This window comes from Tripterygium wilfordii, chromosome 13 (assembly GCF_013401445.1).
Source record: "Tripterygium wilfordii isolate XIE 37 chromosome 13, ASM1340144v1, whole genome shotgun sequence".
In the NCBI taxonomy this organism is placed as follows: Eukaryota; Viridiplantae; Streptophyta; class Magnoliopsida; order Celastrales; family Celastraceae; genus Tripterygium; species Tripterygium wilfordii.
Genome location: NC_052244.1, coordinates 16012105 through 16033594, shown reverse-complemented (window position 1 = coordinate 16033594; position 21490 = coordinate 16012105). Strand labels below are relative to the sequence as shown.

Genomic DNA, 21490 nt, shown 5'->3' with positions numbered 1-21490 from the left:
TTTATTTCGAACAAAAAAAATATATACCATTAAATTTTTCATGCTAAATACACATTAATTGGGTGTGCATAGCTAGAGATGCATCAGTTTACACTTCATGACATTAATCCGACTACCTAACATCAAGGGCGAAGACCCTAAAAAAAATTTGGATCATAGTTTTAGATTTGTAGCTCATTTTTGCTCACCCTCAACTCTAATATTTGTCCACATTAATATGTTTGAACCAATCCAGTCCACTAACCCAGCTCAGCCTTACCTTTCTCCTCTATCTTTTATATGATTTTATGTTATTTTCCGTGCTTTTAGAATACGTAATTAATAAATGACAAAAAAAATAATTCCGTGTGTGATGCCCCAAGACCCTATTTGATTTTGTCCACTCTCACAAAAATTCTTGACTCTGGCCTTGCCTAACACGTCGTCTAAACCGACCTAATTTTAGGTAAGTTCGTGAAATCTTTTACAGTATAAATGGGTGTGCATAGCCTAGAGATGCATCAGTTTTTTTGGCCAGTTTTGATGGACTCATCCAGAGTAACTCTTCGTCCATTCAAGCTCTCCGACGTCGATGACTTTTTAAAATGGGTTAGTGATGACAGAGTGACTCGCGACGTGAGATTGAACACCATGACTAGTCAAGAAGAAGCACTGGCATACCTTGAAAAAGTCGCGATCCCTCACCCATGGCATCGATCCATATGTGTAGACGACCGTTCAATCGGATGCATCTCGATCAAGCCGGAATATGGTGAGGAAGATGAGTGTAGAGCACAAGTTGGCTATGCGTTGGCGACGGAGTATTGGGGGCAGGGGATAGCGACAATGGTATTGAAGACGGCTGTGTCGAAGGTGTTCCACGAAATGCCTGGCTTGGTGAGGCTTCAGGCTTTTGTGGATGTAGAGAACAAGGGGTCTCAGAGGGTGCTTGAGAAGGTTGGGTTTGCAAAGGAAGGTTTGTTGAGGAAATATGGGTATTGTACAGGTAAAATCAGAGATGTGATTATCTACAGTCTCTTGGCAACTGATCAGGTTAATTAAATGATAATAATCTTGTTGTGAAAAGAAAAAAAAAACCATTGTTCTTGATGGGCTATACATGACAATGGGCATCAGAAATTGGGCCTTGATGGGCTATAATGATTTGAGGCCCATAATATTTATCATGTTCTTTTGACGGTCCTACTCCCATAAGTTTTTTTGTTTTTTTGTTTGGCTCATGACTCATGACTCATGACAAGGTGCTATAGAAACCATGAAATCATTCGATGTCAGAGAGCTTCATTATTGAAGTTTCGAACTTCACACATAAGATTAGTATTTGTTAAAGTGAAGTTACTATTTGGTACGAAGTACTTCTGTGTCTGCCTGGTTATATATTATATATGAATCAGGGATTGTAATAGATAGTGATCATATCAAAATCACCCTCCACTAGAAAGATGACACGTGACATGAAGACGTCGAGTTGTTGACGAAGGTACCAGACAAGTTTCCACCAAGCCGCTGATGAAGGCAAATCCGATGTGATGAGCCGAATAAATGACTCTCAAGTTGTGTGGAATAGCAGAGAACACATCTTGGTACTAAATTGAGCTGCATCATCTCGGAAACGTCAGGTGACCAAACACAAAGGGGACTCGAGAGTCTTGAAGGAAACCGTCCCCAACTCCTAAAGAAGAATCGTTATGGGTTCCTACCAAAATTAGACCTCTTAAACCCATATAAAAGGGTATCGTCATCACCAGTTAAACGATTCTGAACCCTACACTCTTAATTGTTAATCTTGAGAGACAGAGCTCCGAGCACCGCACGCTCCCAACTAATAGCATCAAGATCTGACTTGAGGGTTATAGAGGTTCCCCCAAGAAAAAACTTGAGGCCCCCTATAGCTCACATTTTCTCCTATGTAAGGACCCGAGAGTATTGAAAGAGACCGAGTCAAATAAGAAATTAATTATGATGAGATTTGCCCTCATTAAAATCCGTCTAAAATCATGAAGAAAGAAATCTACACGTACTAAAATTAGACCTCTTAAATCCATATAAAATGGGTCCTTCCTTCAACGCAAGGTAAACATTTTAAAAGTTGCACTCTTGATTGCTAGTATTGGGAAAGAGCTCTGCGCACTCACAATTAATAATATCCCGAATTGACTTGAGCGTCAAAGAAATTTTCCAAATTCCCTATAAAGCTCACTTTTCTCCTGGACATGTCACCTCTCAACAGACCCAAGGAAACACTTCATGATATTAGTCCGACTAGCTAACACGTCACCAAGACGGACCTAATTGTGGACACTATCGGATGGAAATTTCATGGTGTTTGCAGTGGAATTCGAGTGTTGCGAACAAATGAGATCAGACGATGTGTGCATAAACAAACCCCTTGGAACAAAATCCCAAAAAGGGGTGCAAATGCGAGAAATAAATTGGTCTTCAAGAGGCACAAGTACAAGAAGAAGAAACTGTAAAAAAAAGGAGATTGAATTGAAATGCTATGAAACGAAAATTACATGCTATTTTTTAGTCTTCGATTGATCAATCATTGCAAAATCTAAAATGTAGGCTTATATAGATGTTCTACAAAATTGTTAACACTGGTATTTACAATTGGATCCGTTGGATTGTTGTCAAGTGTCCCATATTCTTTTAACTGCTCAGTAGTGTTGAATAACTGATTCGTCATCGATTGACACGTGTTCCCCACGTTTTGGTGTTGTCGCGTGTTTCCCACATTTTGGTGTTGTCACATCTCTTATGGGCTATATAACTTTCACGTTGTCAACTTTCTCTACACGTTGAGGTGTTTGGATAACTACTATGCTTGATAGATTTACTTCGTTTAGACTCCCAATTCGTCCAATTATTGTTTTATATTGGTCGCTCACTCAGTCTCTACTCAATCAACTAAATGACATCAGTATAGGATATAGACATTTTTTATATCTAACACATAGCAATCGAGCATGAATCAAGAGACCATATGGGGTCAAGTCATTTTTTATTTGGAGTGGTTACTCATTAGTCATTTACTACCAACTCCAAATTTAAAAAAAAATGACTTGACCCAAAAATAGTAACTAGACCTAAAGGTTCGTGAAATCATTTATAATTTGGTGTGGATAGCTAGAGAGATGCATCAGTTTGTGGCCTGTTTCGATGGACTCATCCAGAGTAACTCTTCGTCCATACAAGCTCTCCGACCTCGATGACTTCCTGAAATGGGCTTGTGATGATAGAGTGACTCGCGACGTGAGGTTCAAGGCCATCACTAGTCAAGAAGAAGCACTGGCATACCTTGAAAAAGTCGCGATCCCTCACCCCTGGCATCGATCCATATGTGTAGACGACCGTTCAATCGGATACATCTCGATCAAGCCGGAATCTGGTGAGGAAGATGAGTGTAGAGCACTAATTGGGTATGCGTTGGCGAGTGAGTATTGGGGGCAGGGGATAACGACACTGGCGTTGAAGACGGCTGTGTCGAAGGTGTTCGACGAAATGCCTGGCTTGGTGAGGCTTCCGGTTTTAGTGGATGTAGAGAACAAGGGGTCTCAGAGGGTGGTTGAGAAAGTTGGGTTTGCAAAGGAAGGCTTGATGCAGTGATCTGGAGCTTTCCCTTATCCCACATCGGAAGAGTGGGAGCGAGCTTTGCGCCATATATGCGCGAGGCTTGCCTTAACCCATCAGCCAAGGTTTTCGGGCCAGCCTAGAGATTGGGCTTGGTTCTGGGCCTTGGTTACAGCCGGCCCATGCGTATGTGGGTGCGGGCTGGGCCTTGGATGCTGGTTTGCATCAATTCCGTGTGTGGGTGCATGTGTGCCCTCGGGTGGGCGAGTGATTCGCCCCGGGTCACGAGACGTGCCCAGGTGTGTTAATCCTGCACGTGGGACACGTGTCGTTGTGAAGACGGAGGGAATGATGCAGTGATCTGGAGCTTTCCCTTATCCCACATCGGAAGAGTGGGAGCGAGTCCTTATCCCACATCGGAAGAGTGGGAGCGAGCTTTGCGCCATATATGCGCGAGGCTTGCCTTAACCCATCAGCCAAGGTTTTCGGACCAGCCTAGAGATTGGGCTTTTGGGAACTGGTCATTATGGTTATGTTGGAGTGCAAGTCCTTATCCCACATCGGAAGAGTGGGAGCGAGCTTTGCGCCATATATGCGCGAGGCTTGCCTTAACCCATCAGCCAAGGTTTTCGGACCAGCCTAGAGATTGGGCTTTTGGGAACTGGTCATTATGGTTATGTTGGAGTGCAAGGGTGTAAATTTCACCAAGATTATGATGTGAACTCCTATGCACGAACTCGAAATGTTCTGGTATTTGACAAAATGCCCAAAAGAAGCTGCACTCCTATGGCCCTCACCCAACTTCAATGTCAGAGTTTTTCCCAAGAACTTTCCGAGGTAAATCAACAGATCTAAATTATTTCAGAAAAGATGAATTCGATCTCAAGAGTACTGGAAGAAGGAGGAACTATTGAAGCCCTCAAGAAAATTGAGTCGTTCTTGCGTGTTCGACATCGACCAGAAAATAACTCAAGCAACGTTGAGGAGCAAGCTTTTTGTGCCGTTGGAGAAGAAGACAAGAGGCATCTAGCATTGGTGGAATTACCAACAATGGTTTATACTAATGCCGAACAAAACATTGAGACACTAGAGGAGGGTGGAAACTTAATTGCAAGCCTTGAAGTCTATGAGAAGAAAGCTGACAAAGAAAAGATTCTAGGTGAAGAGTTTGAAATAATCCAACATGAGTGTGGAACGGCCAAAGAGGTAATAGATTTAAATCCAAAGCTTGATCCTTTGTCCACTTATAATTATCTTGGTAAAGAAGATGTTGATTTGGTTATTGGGATTTCCTTACCGAATGCAATTTTAGTGGACTCTTTCTTTGAGGATACAAACAATAGCAAGGGTTATGTTTTGCCTGTGCACAATAGAGTGGACAAAGGTAGGATTGAAGTCAATATCCTACATAAAAAAAATGTTGAATGGGGTGTGGAGAATTTTTTGATCTTCGATCCAGGTGGTTGGAAGCATCTTTGTGAGAGAGCAAATGCTACTTCAACTCAGTGCCTTGACTTAGGAAGCCCCACAATTTCAAGATGTCTAGGTACCTCTATACATAATGGGCATGTCATCACTATAAGAATTGAACGCAGTTTTGCTGGGAAGGCTATGAGATCTATGCATGATGTTACAGCATGTGCACTTACAATACAAAGATTACACCAGCATGTCAGGATATATCTCGACCATAAAACTGATGTGATAATGGCAGAAAGAAGACATCTCATGGAAGTCACTTACGGTGTAGAACTCAAGTTTGATGAAAGGATAATAGCCTTATGGCTTGACATACAGCGTTGGAGCAAAAGAATTCCTTTGGTGGAGATTAGAGTTGGGGGTAAAGTTGAAACTATCAGATTTTTCCTTTGTTACCAACAAGGTATAGAACGTGTCTTTGTGGGTCACCCAAGGTTCCTGGCCAAATTTATTATACGTGGGAAGTATATGAGAGTGTGTTTTGTGTTCTTGAGAATCAATTACATTGGCAAGAAAAATACTTTTGTTTTTGACCCTGGTGGATTGCTGATTGGACCTCTATTTTGAGGTTCTAATGTCCTTTAATTAGGATGTTCTAGCACTTAGTTAATGTATTTGATTGCATTTTAGCTTAATTTTACACTTACAAATGTTTCCCCTTGGTTTTGTAGGAATCGGACCTTGTTCGGGCAAGTTGGAGCACTTTTTGGACACTTTTTGCTGTGAGGTGTCGGGACTTAGATTATGAAGATATTCTTGAAGACTACAAGCTCCAACGGTACACTAATCTATGGCCGAGATTGAATTGTTTTGAATTATGAATGGATTAGATTACAACAAGACTTGAAGGGTTAAGATGATCATTTAAAGGTGAATCCAATGGTTGTGCATAAGACAACATTCTTGCTTGCAATTTTTGACTTAAAAGAAGATCTTACTTGATTTTTGGAGTCAAAGATGGCTGCAAGTTGCTACACATTTAAAAGGAAATTGTTGGAGATACCAATGCCAAGATTTGGTGCAAGTTTGATCAAATGGTCAAAGATGACAAAATTGTTGGAGATACCAAGGTCAAGATTTGGTGCAAGTTTAATCAAATGGTCAAAGATGGCTGCAAGTGCACATGACAACTCAAATCTTGCAAAGCTAGACTTGGAAAATAATGCAAGTGCAACGGCTACATATTGCAAGGTTGAGATTTAATGATTATTCATTGACTTCTCCAAGAGGAAGCCACCATAGGAGTAGTGTAGATCTAGTTTCTCTCTCTAAGTTTTCTTTGTTGTTTTTGGTGATTTCTCTTGATTTTGTATAAACTCTGATTTAGATGACAATAGATTGGATGTTTATTACAACAATCATGAGTGGGTAGTTCTCTTCTCTAGTTTCTAATCCCGAAAGGTGGATGCAAGGTTTCGATTACTCAAGGTATGTTCAAAGAATCGTAGCTTCGATTCTTCTCTTTTAATTTCGTGATAGTTGTGTGAGTGGATATATGAGAATGATATATTTGATTGTATTCTTGGATTGTCTAGTCTAGGGATTGCATCTAATGTGTTTGATTGAGAATTGTTAAATCCATTGCATGATTTCCTTAATTAATTGAGTTTTTCATTGCATAGCTATTAATTATGTGTATTGATGATGGGGTTTTGGGTTAAATTAGGAATGTGCATGGGAGAGTTATGGTTAATTGATCTTTGAGTGTGAAACTAGGGTGTTAGCCAAGCCAAGCCCCAAGGGGGAATATTAATTCATAATATTAGGTGCTTATCCCTTTGCGTTCATCGTAGATTAAGAGACCCGATGGCCTACATGTATGAATTGAAGTCTTATAACCCAATTCTCTTTGCATATGCATGATTGATAGTATCACACAATGCATTGTGTATGGTTGTGTGTGTTTGCAATGATACCTTGAGTATGAGAACTGAGTAGCCACCGGGACGGATTAGAGACTAGGTTTTTAATTAATTGTTTTAAATCCAATTTGTGCTTACTTTGATTACAAAATCGCTCATGCTACCGAGTCATTCGGCCCATTTCTTTTACTTGCTTTAATTTGATATTCATTGTGTTTATTAGTGTTAGCTAGTCATTTGCATATCATTCACTTCAAATTTGCATTGCTTCCTCGTGGATCGATACCGGACTCACCGGTTTATTACTTGACGATACCCTACACTTGGGGTAAGTACACACACACACTTTGGTGTCGGTCAATTGCGCTTTGATCAACTCGATAATTCGACGGAGTCGAATTTTTGTGAGTCGGCGGGAATTGGTGCGAGTGATAGATCTGGTCTGGCATTGTTAGAAGGGTCATGGGCCTGCACAAAGAATAAAGAAGAAAGGGAGACAATAATTCAGCATGGAATGAGGAAGGGTGGAGATCATGGTTTAACTGCAGCACAATCAAAGGGAAAGAACATTGGTAATTATGAGGAGGGATCACTGCATGATTAAGGGAGAAATTGAAGGAGGCGGACAAGTACCATGATTAGCGGACATAATGGAAAGTAGTTGCCAAAGAAAGACAGTTTCAATTCTATTTATAGCTAAGTCCTTTATTGAGATAATCAGCATATTTTGTAATGAGAAAATTCGGTTATTCAATGGAGTGATTCCTTGTGAGAGTGATTCTCATCTTTGTATTCAGAGAGTGATTCTCTATCCTTGTGTTTATCTTACCATTATTCCTAGCAAATTAATCCAGTTGTGATAGCGGGGTTCCATTTGCATCAACTTGGAATGATGCAGTGATCTGGAGCTTTCCCTTATCCCACATCGGAAGAGTGGGAGCGAGCTTTGCGCCATATATGCGCGAGGCTTGCCTTAACCCATCAGCCAAGGTTTTCGGGCCAGCCTAGAGATTGGGCTTGGTTGTGGGCCTAGGTTACAGCCGGCCCATGCATATATGGGTGCGGGTTGGGCCTTGGATGCTGGTTTGCAAAGGAAGGCTTGTTGAGGAGTTATGGGTATTGCAAAGGCAAAATCAGAGACGTGTTTATCTACAGTCTCTTGGCAACTGATCAGGTTAATTAACTTGTTGTGCAACTGATGATTAGTTGAATCAATGTCATGGTGTTTTATTCCCTAATTAAATTATAATTATTGATATTAATCCCGTTGTGAAAATCCACCTCTGTGTTGTCTCTTGGTGGTCCTTCTTCTTCTGTGAACTGTATTGAAACTTCTGTTTTGGTGCAAAAGGTTGAAGAAGTATCGTAGATTCGTGTAGAAAGTGGAAGACGTTGTCTCAGTCTTTAGTCAACTTAAATAAAATGCATTGTTTATATATATTAAAAACTAGTAGAGCCTGAACAGGCCCCTCAAGTCTATTGCCATATTGCTAAGCCCTTTATTGGGCCCATATTGGTGTGGGTATCAGAAATTGGGCCTTGAAAAATGAGTCAGTGAGTATCATGGGCCCATGATTCGAGGCCCATAATGTTTATCATATTCTTTTGAGGGTCCTATATTTTTTTTCCCTGTGTAGTACCCATCACATAAGAGGGTCCTTTAGTTAATGGATGCATATAAGTAATGCGTATGTGGTCCCTTTGTACTCAATTGCACCAAATAAAAAAATGGAGAAACACTAGTACATGGAGGCCTGTGTCAAATGTAGCTAAAGGAGTGTTTTGTGATGATCTATGTGTGTGTACTACCTCTGACAACAATCTCTGAATTCCATTTAATTGCACACAAACACTTAGATCTGCCAAAAAAGAGAGGATAGTTTGTGATTATTGAAAAAGGTCGGACCACTCAAAAACTATGGAACATAAACATCTATATAATATTTTTTTTTAATCGATAATAATATCATATAATTTTACCATTTCAATTTTCGATATAAACTTAAACTCGGATTATTTAGATATGTGCGTATAAAAATTTCTCATTTGATGATAAAGTAAGTTAGATCAAAATACAGTGTATGAACACAAAGATATTACTCAAAATGGGAATTAAATTCAGAACCTCTCAAATCCATATAATTTGAACCCAGAAAAATTCATCAACTATACTATCTCACACTTGTCACTAGTGCTACCTCATTTTTTGGGTTTCAGACTAAGACTATGGATTTTTTTTATTTGTATAATTCAGTGGGGGGGAGAGGGACTGAAATTAGGGATTTTGTTGCATAAAACCCAATCTTACTTTCTACCGAATACGTTGTATTATTCATGGAAAGGAAGAAAAAAAAATGCCGACAAATGTGACTTGGTGGCAAATGGCATATTTGGGTTTCAATTTCTCACCCTTTTGAGTTTCGTCAAAGGCCTATCATTGTATGGGCCAAACTCGTCCTCACCCAAATGTCTACTTAACAGTCCCACGAGAGCCTCTGTCAAGCTCAATAAGTCCACGACCTAGACTATCTACTTAACAAGCGCACAAGAGCCTCGCGATAAATTTACGACCCACATGCCATGGCCTGAGAATCTCCCTTTTACAATCCCAAATACGACGGGTCTAGTGTTTGCCAGCTCATAGGTCATGTGATCATCAAGCCTATAAATATTGGAGGTCCCTGTCACATTTGGGGGATCTATTTTTACTTCTCTCACTACAAATCCAATCACTATCAACTAATTTCACAGTTGGAGTTTTCCTGACCAACACCACATTGGTGTAAGCTTCAAGATTGACCTAGTGTTAATTTTAGAAGATTGCCAAATGTGTCAATTGACATCTACTACTTCATTGTGAATTTTTGGGTCTATAATCATCGAATTATTTCATCGTCATCAAATGTTGATATGGACCCAATCCAAACAAGGACGAGACCAAGTCAATATGGGTCCCACATTGCAATTTTATTTTGGCAAACAACACACACATTGCGAATCTTGTCTCTTTGAGGTTTAGAGGACATCAATGCATCTTAGAAATTTCACTATGTTATTATAATTAATTATTAATGAGGGTATAGTTCTCGTTTTAAAATATTCCTTCATATGGGTTTGGATATTGTATCAACATACCTCATAAAATTAAAATTGGCCTTTCTTTACATTCTTAAGATGAAGGGTTTTTGAGTTTAATCGTACATCATTATGCTTAATTATTGCAAACACTTTTGTATAGAGAAATTTAATATGTAAATTAAACGAAGATTATCTTTCACAAAAACCTAGTGAATTAATTTGCTTAATATGATAATTATTCACTCAATGTATATATATTTCTTACATGTATTGTGTGAGAGCTTCTTTTTTTTTTTTTTTAAACTAAAGAACTACCCAATCCAACATATCTTTTGACAATTAGGTGGACGTAAATTTTGAATTATCAAAACAACTGTACCACACTAGTGAATAACATTGGGTAGAAGCACATGGGGTTAGAGCCTATAAGTGGGATAAATCCACAGAACTAAGATTTCACAAGAAAATATATTGATTGGTTGATTCGAACTTTTGATTCCGGATATCATACGCTCTAAGTTAAAAGAATAACCAACTAAATTATCGTCAAGTGATTTGAGAGTATTTTTTTGTCAAATATCATACGCTTTTAATCCATAACTTTACAAGTACATTAAGAATCAATGCTTATAAAATAGGATAATATTTGAGACTCTCAAAAGACCTTATTTAATGTGGAGTATTGAATGTGAAATGAACTCTACATATTTGTTTTTAATTAATGATTATTTAAATATCAAATAGATTTGAGAGATTTTTGAATTCATATTTGTATGGTATCTACCATTGTCGTATAAAACAAACCCAAATTGGAATTATTGTTATGGCCATGATGAGGCCATGGTCAGAGGTGACAGCCTGACGTGGCGGTTCTGGGTGTAGCAACGGTGACCTGACCCATCATAGCTTGTAGGATGGGCCCCCACTGTTCCCTGAACAGTGGGCCCTGTGCGAACCAGGAATCCAGTATCTTAAACTGTGAGTAAAGTGGGACCCAATTGAGGTTTCTAATTTCTATGCAGCCCAGGATCCCGGTGTTTTGGTGACGATGATGACGACTGCTCAATCCAACGGTGTCAACATGCTCAAAAATAGCTTAATGTGTGCCCTCTTTTGTGGGACTATTTAATTGTTGTTTGATTTGGCATGTGTAGAAGGGATAGAGGCTACAATTCTTGATCGAATTTTTAACTCAAATTATCTATTAAAATCATATTAAATCATGAATTAAAATGTGTGATTAAGTATTTTGATATTCATAATATTATAATATAATAAATTTTTTTAAAAAAATTCTAAGAACTAAATTTCAAACTATAAATCTTAAATCATATACTCTAAACCCAAAAAATTTAAAAATTAAGCTCTAAACCCTAAACATTAATTGCTAACTCTTAAACTCTAATATGTCATTTTCAAAAAGAAAATTCATGATCTAGACATGAGTTTTGGGAGGGAATTGGAGTTAAGAATTGGAGCCCCCTCCCATCCCTTGTTAGAAAATCAATTCAAACACTAACACTTAATTATCCTATTTGGGTCAAATATCTGTATGACTTTCTTCTTCATAAATTGTTGCTGACGAAACGGACATTCATATATTGGCTTATATATTACTCGATTGAGTTATGATAATCCGATGCAAATTTGCTTACATGATCTCTACACTTGTGAGTTGAGTTTTGTCAGACCCAACAAAGTAGACGTAGAGATCATGTCTAAATGGATCAAGTATTTACTCTTAATATTCTTTCATATAGTTTTGTTTTTCTTGGACAGTCGTTATTAGTTATTAGGCCTAGAAGATGTGTTAGATTGCTTGAGAAGGACTTATCATTTGTTTATATATCTAGAACCAAACAGTGGGCTTAATAATCAAAACAAAACAAGCAAGAGCTGTTAATTAGGCAAGTGAAGAAAGCTGAGCCAGGTACAGGTGGTGGTGGCCTGGTGGGGTCTCGTCAGCCTTCAAGTTTGTGCTTTTATAATCGCATCTGAGTGGAAGCAGAGAAACGCTCAGGCTCCCATCAAAATCTCTACAGAGAAGTCATAAAACCATCTGCAGAGAAGAGTTGGAGAGAGAGAGAGAGAGAGAGAGAGAGAGAGAGAGAGATTGATGAAGTGTTTAGAATAGAAGATGGCAGTTCTTGGCAAAAAAACGACGTGAATAAACTGCCAATTCTGGCCACCGAATAGTCGTTTTTGTCAACAAACCCACTGATTCTCATGCACACAGCTGCACACTCACCCACCCAACAACCCCCCTCAATCTCACGTCCTCTCCCTTACTTTCTGTGTGAAAACCATCACAGTGGGTTTTAGCTTTTAATTTAATTTAAAAAGCTCAGCAGAGCAAAAAATAAGCTAAAACCCACTACATATATAGTAGAGGGTAGAGAAGAAAAACTGTTGATTGATTCATTCACGATTTGTTTGTTTCATCTTGGTCTTTAAATTTCTTCGGGAGTAGGTTTGCTTTGTTTCTTTTAATTGGGTTTGTGTTAAAGCCTTTTGTCTGCTTGTAAGGCTTGAATCACAAAAAAAAATAATAATGATAGAGGCCTGTGTCTGCTTGTTTTGTTTGAAAAAACCAGTAAAAGACGGAGAAAAGTAAAGGCCTTTTTTTTCCTTCCCTTTTGTTACTTGTGCCTAGTGCATGCACGTCTCTGGTCATTTTATAGTGACTGTTAAGAGTCCTCTTTGGATGTCTGTTTTGAGCATAGAGTGATTCTTTCTGAGAGTTTGAGCGAGAAAATTATTGGGGAAAAAGTTATTCCTTTTCTTGGTTTTGGCTTCGTGCTTGGAAATGGAGGTAGTAGAGTTGTAGTTGAGAGTGATTCCATGAATAATTCTTGGCTTCCTTATTTGTTAAAGAATGATGGGTTTTGAGTATATTGGCTGTACTATCAGTACAATCCGTGGCAATTTTTTTTTTGAGGTAAATCTCAACGCCTCTCCTTCAGTCTCTCATTGAATGAACTCAATTTTTCAGTTTTCTGACCTGCTATGTTTTCGTTTGCAGTAAGTAGAGATTCAGAGCAGTATCGACGAAAAACCAGACATTAATGGCAGACCAAGGTTCAATTCCTTCTCCTACAGGAAAAAACAGAAAACCCACTTCATTTCCTAAGCTATTCACTGCTTTAGCCTTCAAGAACCTCTGTGAAACTGATGCTGTCATGAGCCCAACTTCCATTCTTGATACCAAATCCTTCTCTGGATTGAAAAACCATCCATGGCGGCCTGAACAAGTCAGTACACCTAAAACACCCGAGCCACGACACAAGCTTGACCCAAAAGGGGTTGGACTTGCCATAGTAGAAGCTCTCAAGGATGAAGACCCTAGTGACCCAAAATTGTCAAAATCCGAATCAAGAATGGTTCTTTTCGGATCACTGTTGAAGATCCAAATACCTCCTCTGTTTCCCTCTGTTTCTTCATTGACAGAATCTCCAAAATCCCCTACCGACTTCGGTATAAAAACAAAGAATTCCCAAATGGGTTCCTTCTCCTCCGGGTTATCTCAATCTCCACAAAAGAAAATCCAATTCGGGTCGGAGGGTTCTGGTATGAACACTCCCGTTTCTTCCCGGGTCTTCACTGGGTCTCTTTGTGCAAGCGAGATGGAGCTCTCTGAGGACTACACTTGCGTGATAGCGCACGGGCCTGTCCCAAGAACCACCCATATTTTCGACGATTGCGTAGTTGAGAGCTCTTATGGTGTCGTTGGCTTCCCTGCTTCCAGGAAAGAAAATGGGTTTTTGGGTGATCCATCAAGTTATCCATTTCAGAATTTCTTGAGCTCCTGCTATGCTTGCAAGAAGAATCTTGGCCTGGGAAAAGACATTTACATGTACAGGTTAGTCAAGTTTCAATCTTTTGACATGGGTTTGCGTTCATTTGGCATGATTTAGGAGAAATTGTGAACCCACTTATTTTGTGTAAATTGTTTGTCAATTGAAGTATATTTGAATTTGCTTAGCTGTTGTGGATTGAATGTAATTGTTCAATTTTCTGTTGCAGAGGTGAGAAAGCCTTCTGCAGCCTCGAATGCCGGTACCAGGAGATGATGTTAGAGGAGGGACTTGATAAATTAGCAGATGATGATGGCTATGAGACTTGTTCATGATAGCTTTCTTCTTGTTAATTAAGTATTCGCTTCCTTTTCTTTCTTTTTTTTTTACTGATCACAAGCTCTTACAAATCAAAAAACATTGCATGAGTATCATGAGAAGCCTTTTGTGATAGTCTGGTTGTTTATCGCTCTCTACTTAAAGAGTCTACACTCTACGGTGTCCGACATCTAGAGTTTGAACCAATATATATTTCTTTGTGAAACCCTCGTTGTTTTCTCTCAACAACTCACTTCGGCCATCTACCCGCATGCATTTCGACCGAGTAATATATATTGTCAAGCGTGGTGCAGAATGTTCTGGTGGGAGAAGGTTTATACCTTGTAGAGATGTTTTCTCCTTGCTCCTTTGGCTGGAATGTTTGTAGAGTAGTTCTTCAATAAATGAATTATTAGGTGATTACTAATGTATTATGTGTCTTCATTTTCTGGCACCAATCAAAGGGTTGGTGTGTAATGATGTTGATGTAAGACATTGTTTTAATTATTGCTTTATCTTTAGCATTTAATATATACTAGTAATCCACTCATGATTAAGCACACAAATGACAGAACCAATGACATCAATTGAAAATGATTCCTTTCTTTTCTTTTCTTATTTATGTTTTGTCGTCTTCTTCCTTTTCTTCACCATACTTGATTTGTGAAGACTTCTTTGGCATATAATAAAGGAAACTTGATATTTTCAATGCTATATGGTGTGAGCCATGATTATTGTTAAGGAACATTGCTAAATATGATACTCAAATGAAGATTGTACGTGCATTGTTTATTTGATTATGATAAGGCAACTACTACACTATTTAATTTTAAAAGGAATCTAGTTCTCTATACACAAGCCTATGAACAAACAAGTAGGCTTGAATAACGGATAAAAATGGTAAATTTTATCGCAAACGCGGGAGATTTGTTTCTATTATCATAATTCAAACGTCTTTTAAAAGGCAATTCTTTTCTTTGTTAAATGACTATTTTTGCTCTTTTTTTTTTAGCTTATTTTCGGAGGGTATATCACTTCTCTATCCAGTGATTTTTTTAAACATTATCTTTTATTAATGGAGATTTGCCTTTTAAAAAAGGTTTGAATTGTTTTTGAGTGTGTTTGGTTGGTCTCATTTGATATCTAACGTCGTCATAGTGGGATGGTGAAAAGGTGTCTGAGAATATATATATGTGTTAAAAGTGAGCCTCCACATTGAACAAAAAGGCAGGGAATGGGGGTCCTAGCCAAACGAGTCATGATGCCTTGGACCAGTGACTTAGGTGAAGCTCCTTTAGCCAATGATGGTGTGGCCTAATGACAAGAAGTCTTGTGTTACCGGGGTTCAAATCCCATCTGAGGCATGAATCCACGCATAGATTTTTCATGTCATTGTTTGATTTGCCTGGTTTGTGGGTTAGTGCGTAAGCCAGATATAAAGAAAGAAAAAGTGGAGGTCCTTTAAATAGAATTGTGAAGGGTGTCTATGATGTCGACTTAAGACCATAATTTACTTTACCTTTTCTCACCAATATAAAGTAAAAGACAGACCCTTATCTTTAGATTGTACGCACCAAGTCCTTAATATGGGGATCGCTATGCCCTTTTACATTCTTCTTTGGAATTACTCTAACGCTCCTTTTTTTTTTTTTTTTTTTTATGACATTATACAAATTTACTGCTCTACCATTGGATAAAGCAGCAACTAATGACAAGGATCTCAAGCTCTTAGCAATTGGTATTTTAGTTGTTGAGTAGTGCGTATAAGATTTTTTATGTATCATGTGAAACATGTGGAGCGCATAAATTCACTCAGATCCTATATGTCCAACTTAACAACTGGGATAACTGTGATCCAAATTATTGAGATTTTTATTGTTTTTGGTCATGTAATATGGAACTATAATTCAAATTCTCTATGGGTAAGCCTATCAAAGAGAAGTCGGTTTGTGGCATAATTTGAAGTCAGAATTGTCAAATTCTACAATAGGGAGGCGCAAAGTACGGAAAAGGGGGCCCGGCCCCTGGCTGATGTTTAGGCCCGCTAGGGGAGGGACCATGCATGGGCTTGGGCATTTGTGATCCTACTACTTTCAGTGGGCCTTTGACCCAATATCTTTTCAGTTGGGTCTTAACTGTGTTTCCCAACTATAAAGATATAGATGAGTCGTGGAAGCTGGGGGAGGAACGTGGTGGGATTGAAGCGATAATCAAAGACCATAAAGGAACGTGTTCTGGTGGCTGGTATGATGCAGTTATATTCTGTTGGCGGTCCAGCAACGGTGGAGGCTGTGGCATTCAGGTTTGGGATCACGTTAGCACAAGATTTTGAATTCAGAAATCCTGGAAGGAGATGCTCTAGAGACAGTCCAAGCTGTTAACGACAATAGAACCTCTCTATCACCATATATGACTTTATAATAGACGAGATTCGTTTCCAACTGTCGAGTACACTACACACCAAGAAATGACAATAAATTGGCCGATACTTTAGCCTCTCTTGGTGTAAATTATGAGTAAGTATATGTCATTTTGGAGGAGGTTTCGTCATCCATCCACTCCCTTCATTTGACTGAATGTACCCTTATTAAATCAATGAAGTTCTCTTTCAAAAAATTAACAGTATGAAAATGAATTAACCATATACATCAACAATTCACAGCCGTCGGATGATGATTCAATGGCTGTTGAGCCACCACAAGGGCAATTGATGGTGATGTCGACCACCCTATATATTTTGTATAGTATTTGATTCATCACTATATCAAAGTCAATAAGCACAGAACACAAATCCATAGAATCAGAATAACAAAGACAAAACACAAATCAAGCCCATGCCCCCTCAAGCTCCAGCCACTTGAGAGTCTTTTTATGGTCAAGAAAGACTCTCTGTGATTTGAGGAAAAATGGAGATTGAGTCAGTTCAATGTGAGTGTTGTGGGTTGAAAGAGGATTGCACCCAAGAGTATATTAGCCAAGTGAAGGACAATTTTGATGGGAAATGGCTTTGTGGGTTGTGTTCAGAGGCTGTGAGGGATGAAGTCAGTAGAGGCAAAAATAATAAGACATTTGGGATGGAAGAAGCAGTGAAGGCTCACATGTCATTTTGTGGGAAATTCAAATCAAATCCTGCAGTGAGAGTCGCTGATGGTATGAGGCAGATGCTCAGGAGGAGATCAGCTGATTTGGCTGCTTCTTCTCCTTCTTCTTCTTCTTCTTCTTCTTCTTCTTCTTCTTCTTCTAAGAAATACAGCAGATCAGCCAGAACTAAGCTGTACTGATCATCATCATCTTCAATGGAAGAACAAAGAAAAAAAACAGAGATGAAGAAACAGAGAGAGGGCTTGTTTGTATTAATAAGACTGTCAAACTTTGCCTTGTATAGAGAGGATGCTAATTACTTCGTTAGTCTTTCACTTGATATGGGTATTGCTTTTACTCTTCCTTTTTCTTGCCAAACGAGACAAATTTTCCAGGAAAATAAAATTCTTAACCATATGTGCATTATGCAAGAACAAAAGGTTTCCTTTTCCTTTTTCTTTCTTTCTGCAAAACAGAGACATTTCAACTAGAACCAGTTTTAACAGGCATTTTTGATTGATTCTGTGCTTGTTTTCTATTCTTCTCTATCAACCATTTTCTTCTAATTGTTTATATTCATAATGTTCTTGTTTCAGCTAAGGGTCAACCCAGGAAAACCTAATGCATGAAATCGCGAATTATTTGAGTTTTATATCGTATATTTTATATTTTATTTCGTACTTCACACTTTCTTGGTAGAAATGGTGAGTGTTTTTTAGTAACTAAGAATTCTCCGATCCAACATGCTATCCAGTTATAAACTCGAGCCACTAGTCCAGTTTAGTCCACACTGGTGACATTTAAGAGTAAGCTGAAACTCTCGTGAAATAACGTCAAAACTGTTAGGTGTGAGAGTTGAACAGATAGTGAATTTGTTATTTGATCAAACATGTTAATGCCATTTTATTGTAAATTGTAGAAGACTCAAATTCAGGTCCAATAAAATGTCACTCACAGGAACCACATTACAAGGGCATTGAATCTCTGGACAGCCAGGATCGGCTACATCTGATTTTCTGGTCCACCAAATATCCTCTGCTGCCTAACTAAACTATTAGTTCATGGATCAAAAGACTACATCTTTAATTAATGACACCAGACCAGAAAAACAGAGCAATTAAGAAGAGTGATATGGGTAGGTCCCCCACACCAAATTCTGTACAACCCATATAGACTAAATGTCACTCCAACGATCCAAAATTGTTAGCGAAAGTCTAACAATTCTAAAAACATGTTTTCGTTGTCCATTTGACCATATTTTACCTGGCTCTCCAAGAGTCCAAGGTGTTCCTTCTGTCGGCAGAGACAAGGAATAAGGTTACTCAACATACACGACTCAGGTAATAATAAAAAGGACGGACAGAAACGCTGCCAAGGGTCCTTCTTGCTAATTGCTATAATGAAAATACCTATGAGACTTAAACTAATTTACCTCCCGCTTAAACTAAGAGATATAATAATTAAATTCACCATCTCAATCAATAATCCGTTTTTATATTCCCAACCCACTAATGCAAGTATAGAAATAGACCATTTGCTTCATTAATTATGTGGGACTAATCGAAGATCCATCTTGGACTCTATGGGTGGGAGATATTAACATATGCAAGTCCCATTCTTTGAACAGCATATATTGTCAAATCTTTGTGACAAGTTTTTGACTTGGATGACAATGTTTTTAATGACAAAAACAATCCACTTCACACGTGGGAACTTATTCTTCACTCTTATAAATGACAACCACCACTTAAATGCAATGCACCCCACATATGTTTTGTTTGGTCATGTGTGTATTAATTAAGGGAAATAGTATATAGATCCAAAATGAATCAAATCTTATAGTAATAAAATAAAATAAATGAATCACATCTAATTAATATTGATTTTGGCCATTATAATAAGATTTGACGTTGTAAAAAACACTTGGCATCAGTGTATATGTAAATTGATGCAAGTAGCTAAAATAAATATCTATAACATCAAATTTTGTGAAATAATATTCCACATCAGAATTTACTATGGATATGAAATATAAATAATTTGTCAAGATAATCTCTACTACAATATATTCCTTATCCAATTCTAAACATATAATATAATATAATTTTAGAATATAATTTCTCTTATCAGTTATCTCTGAGAAATGATGGAGATGGACAAGTAATTTTAAATTTTTTTATGAATAATATGTTAATGTTGTAGACGTTTATGATGGAGATATTGATGTGGAGAAATATATTTCTCATTGAAATAGAATTTTAGACACACATATACCTAATTCAATCGATTATCAACTGAATTACCTCTCGTTGGTGTTAAAAAGAGACTCTTTGTGAGTTGTCTAACTTGAAAAAATAATAATAACTAATGATAAATAACGTAAAAGAAAACAGGGGCACTCCTGTCTTTTCACGTCCATTATTAACACCTGTTCTGACACAAGATGACCGTTAGTTATTCAAATTTCAAAATCCGGTCTCGCAACGGATATCATCCGGTGCTCGCACACGCTCAAAAGATTCGAAAGACAACGGAGTTTGAGAAGAAAGAAAGAAGAAGCCATGAAATCGCACTTCACAGCATCGTCATCTTCATCAGGCACCACAAGTACAACCACTACCGCCATGGAAGAGAGAGACAGCTGCTATTTCCCTGGTTGCAGAAAAGATGCCAATTGCGACTGCGACATTTGTTTGGCGAGCATCAATGCCACTCTCGACCTTATGCCAATCAGTATCAAAAAATCTTCCCTCACCAAGTTCTCCGGGCCTGGCTCCTGTGTAGAGCGAACTCCGATTTCGTTTGATCCCTCAATTATGTCCACACCCAGATCGAATACTACCCAGAATTTGGAGCCCCCTGCTCTCAAATCGACTGCCAGAGTGAGATTCAATGAGAAATCGGAGAACAGAGGGAGCAACAACTTGGGTTTCAGAGCTGGAACTAGAAGTTTCTTAAGGAGATTAATTTTGTGTTTCAGCTTGATTTTGGTCGTGGAAATTGGATTTTCTTGGATGGTTTCGGGGATTTTCAGGCCTGTGTTGTCACCAGAGGTAGTGACGTCTATCGGTCACAAATCTTCCGTTACACGAGATTTGAATGGCAGGTTAAGATTTTTACAGAATGAGTTGAAGATTCTTGTTGATGGAAAGGTTTCGAATTGCAGCTATGCGAATTCAGCATGGAAAATCCATCAGGTTATTTACAGTTAATTGAATCTTAGCTTAAATACTTCCATTTTCATCAATTAATGACAATTCTTTTCTAAAACATCGAATTGCAGAACAATTTGTTCTTGAATTCTCGCTGCACACTCTACAAATCAGCAATAGAGGAAGTCAGCGTTTGGGGATGGCCTTTGCAGACCTCAGGATTGGTTCCAACTGGATTTTCTAGCCGTTCGTTCACTACCTTATCAGGCAGAGTGACAGAGGTATCATAAAAGCTGTATTTTACTTAGTTTCAAGTACTAGTGGTGGAACTAATCGAGGTAATACAATTTTTAATCATTGAAAGAGTTGACCAAGTTCAACTTGGTCACCGAATATTCAAACCTTTCAACTTGAGCATGCAAAGTAGAAAATTGTTCCAATATGCACACTCGGTCGGATTTTCGACTATTCGGGCATATTGAAATCAACTTTGGGTTCCCAAGTTGAAACTTGCGAATATTCGGTGATTGAGTTGGAAATTGACAACTTTTCGGCGACCAAAATTGCATAACCCCAAAACTAATGTCTCTATTTATCATTTGAGTTGATGACACTCCTGTTTTTGTTGATATAAAAGTGGCCGGAAGGGAATGCTCATTTCCTACTTCATAAGGCAAACACTTCATGGGTGCAGAAGAAATGGAGTACTTCTGTGGTGCAATTAGATCCTAATACATGGGTTCTTGACTATCAACTGAGTTCGGTCATGAATCATAACTCAAGATTGGTCTCAGCAGCAATGGAGTTGTTGAAATATAAGATCTCAAGCATAGTTGAAAAGATGAAGCAAGAGCTCTGGCTACTCTCCACCGCATTTGAAAATCAGTACATTCAATTCACTGCAAAAGAACAAGTGAAGATCCCAACATGAAAGAATCCTTAGATATCAGATGTTGCATACCTGATTAGACACTCCTCATATCTAGTCAGAAACTTTTGCTTGTGTTTGTTTCTTAGTCTTTTGTTCTATATTCTGGCACCGTAGCTTCCTTTGAATATAATCATTTTGCCCAACATGCTATGGTGCATTCATCACAGGGAAATTCAAGAGAAAGTAGCCATACTGAATTCTCATTGTTGCACTTTGTAACAG

The 21490-nt window shown here is 38.3% G+C and overlaps 5 protein-coding genes across 6 annotated transcripts; all 5 read left to right on the top strand.

Annotated features, from left to right (window-relative positions):
- Window positions 1-188: 188 nt before the first annotated feature.
- Window positions 189-1189, top strand: LOC120012752 (uncharacterized N-acetyltransferase YoaA-like). Its single transcript, XM_038864222.1, has one exon. The coding sequence runs from the start codon at window positions 475-477 to the stop codon at window positions 1039-1041; it is 567 nt and encodes a 188-aa protein (XP_038720150.1). The 5' UTR covers window positions 189-474; the 3' UTR covers window positions 1042-1189.
- A 1897-nt stretch (window positions 1190-3086) lies between these two features.
- LOC120013495 (uncharacterized N-acetyltransferase p20-like) lies at window positions 3087-8352 on the top strand. The gene is made up of 2 exons (XM_038865328.1): window positions 3087-3595; window positions 8012-8352. Exons 1-2 carry the CDS (start codon window positions 3163-3165, stop codon window positions 8095-8097), a joined length of 519 nt encoding a protein of 172 aa, XP_038721256.1. The 5' UTR covers window positions 3087-3162; the 3' UTR covers window positions 8098-8352.
- A 3526-nt stretch (window positions 8353-11878) lies between these two features.
- On the top strand, window positions 11879-14701 carry LOC120013611 (FCS-Like Zinc finger 8-like). 2 transcript variants are annotated; one of them, XM_038865484.1, is made up of 3 exons: window positions 11879-12927; window positions 13008-13851; window positions 14016-14701. In XM_038865484.1, the coding sequence occupies exons 2-3, from the start codon at window positions 13058-13060 to the stop codon at window positions 14119-14121; spliced, it is 900 nt and encodes a 299-aa protein (XP_038721412.1). In that variant the 5' UTR covers window positions 11879-12927; window positions 13008-13057; the 3' UTR covers window positions 14122-14701. The 2 variants fall into 2 exon arrangements, with proteins under 2 accessions (XP_038721412.1, XP_038721411.1); XM_038865483.1 differs by having other exon boundaries at window positions 11881-12930; window positions 13015-13851.
- A 2224-nt stretch (window positions 14702-16925) lies between these two features.
- On the top strand, window positions 16926-17546 carry LOC120011749. The gene has a single exon (XM_038862859.1). The coding sequence runs from the start codon at window positions 17011-17013 to the stop codon at window positions 17383-17385; it is 375 nt and encodes a 124-aa protein (XP_038718787.1). The 5' UTR covers window positions 16926-17010; the 3' UTR covers window positions 17386-17546.
- Window positions 17547-19654: 2108 nt separating this feature from the next.
- On the top strand, window positions 19655-21473 carry LOC120013023. Its single transcript, XM_038864629.1, has 3 exons — window positions 19655-20382; window positions 20469-20618; window positions 20975-21473. The coding sequence occupies exons 1-3, from the start codon at window positions 19747-19749 to the stop codon at window positions 21266-21268; spliced, it is 1080 nt and encodes a 359-aa protein (XP_038720557.1). The 5' UTR covers window positions 19655-19746; the 3' UTR covers window positions 21269-21473.
- The last annotated feature ends 17 nt before the right edge of the window (window positions 21474-21490 follow it).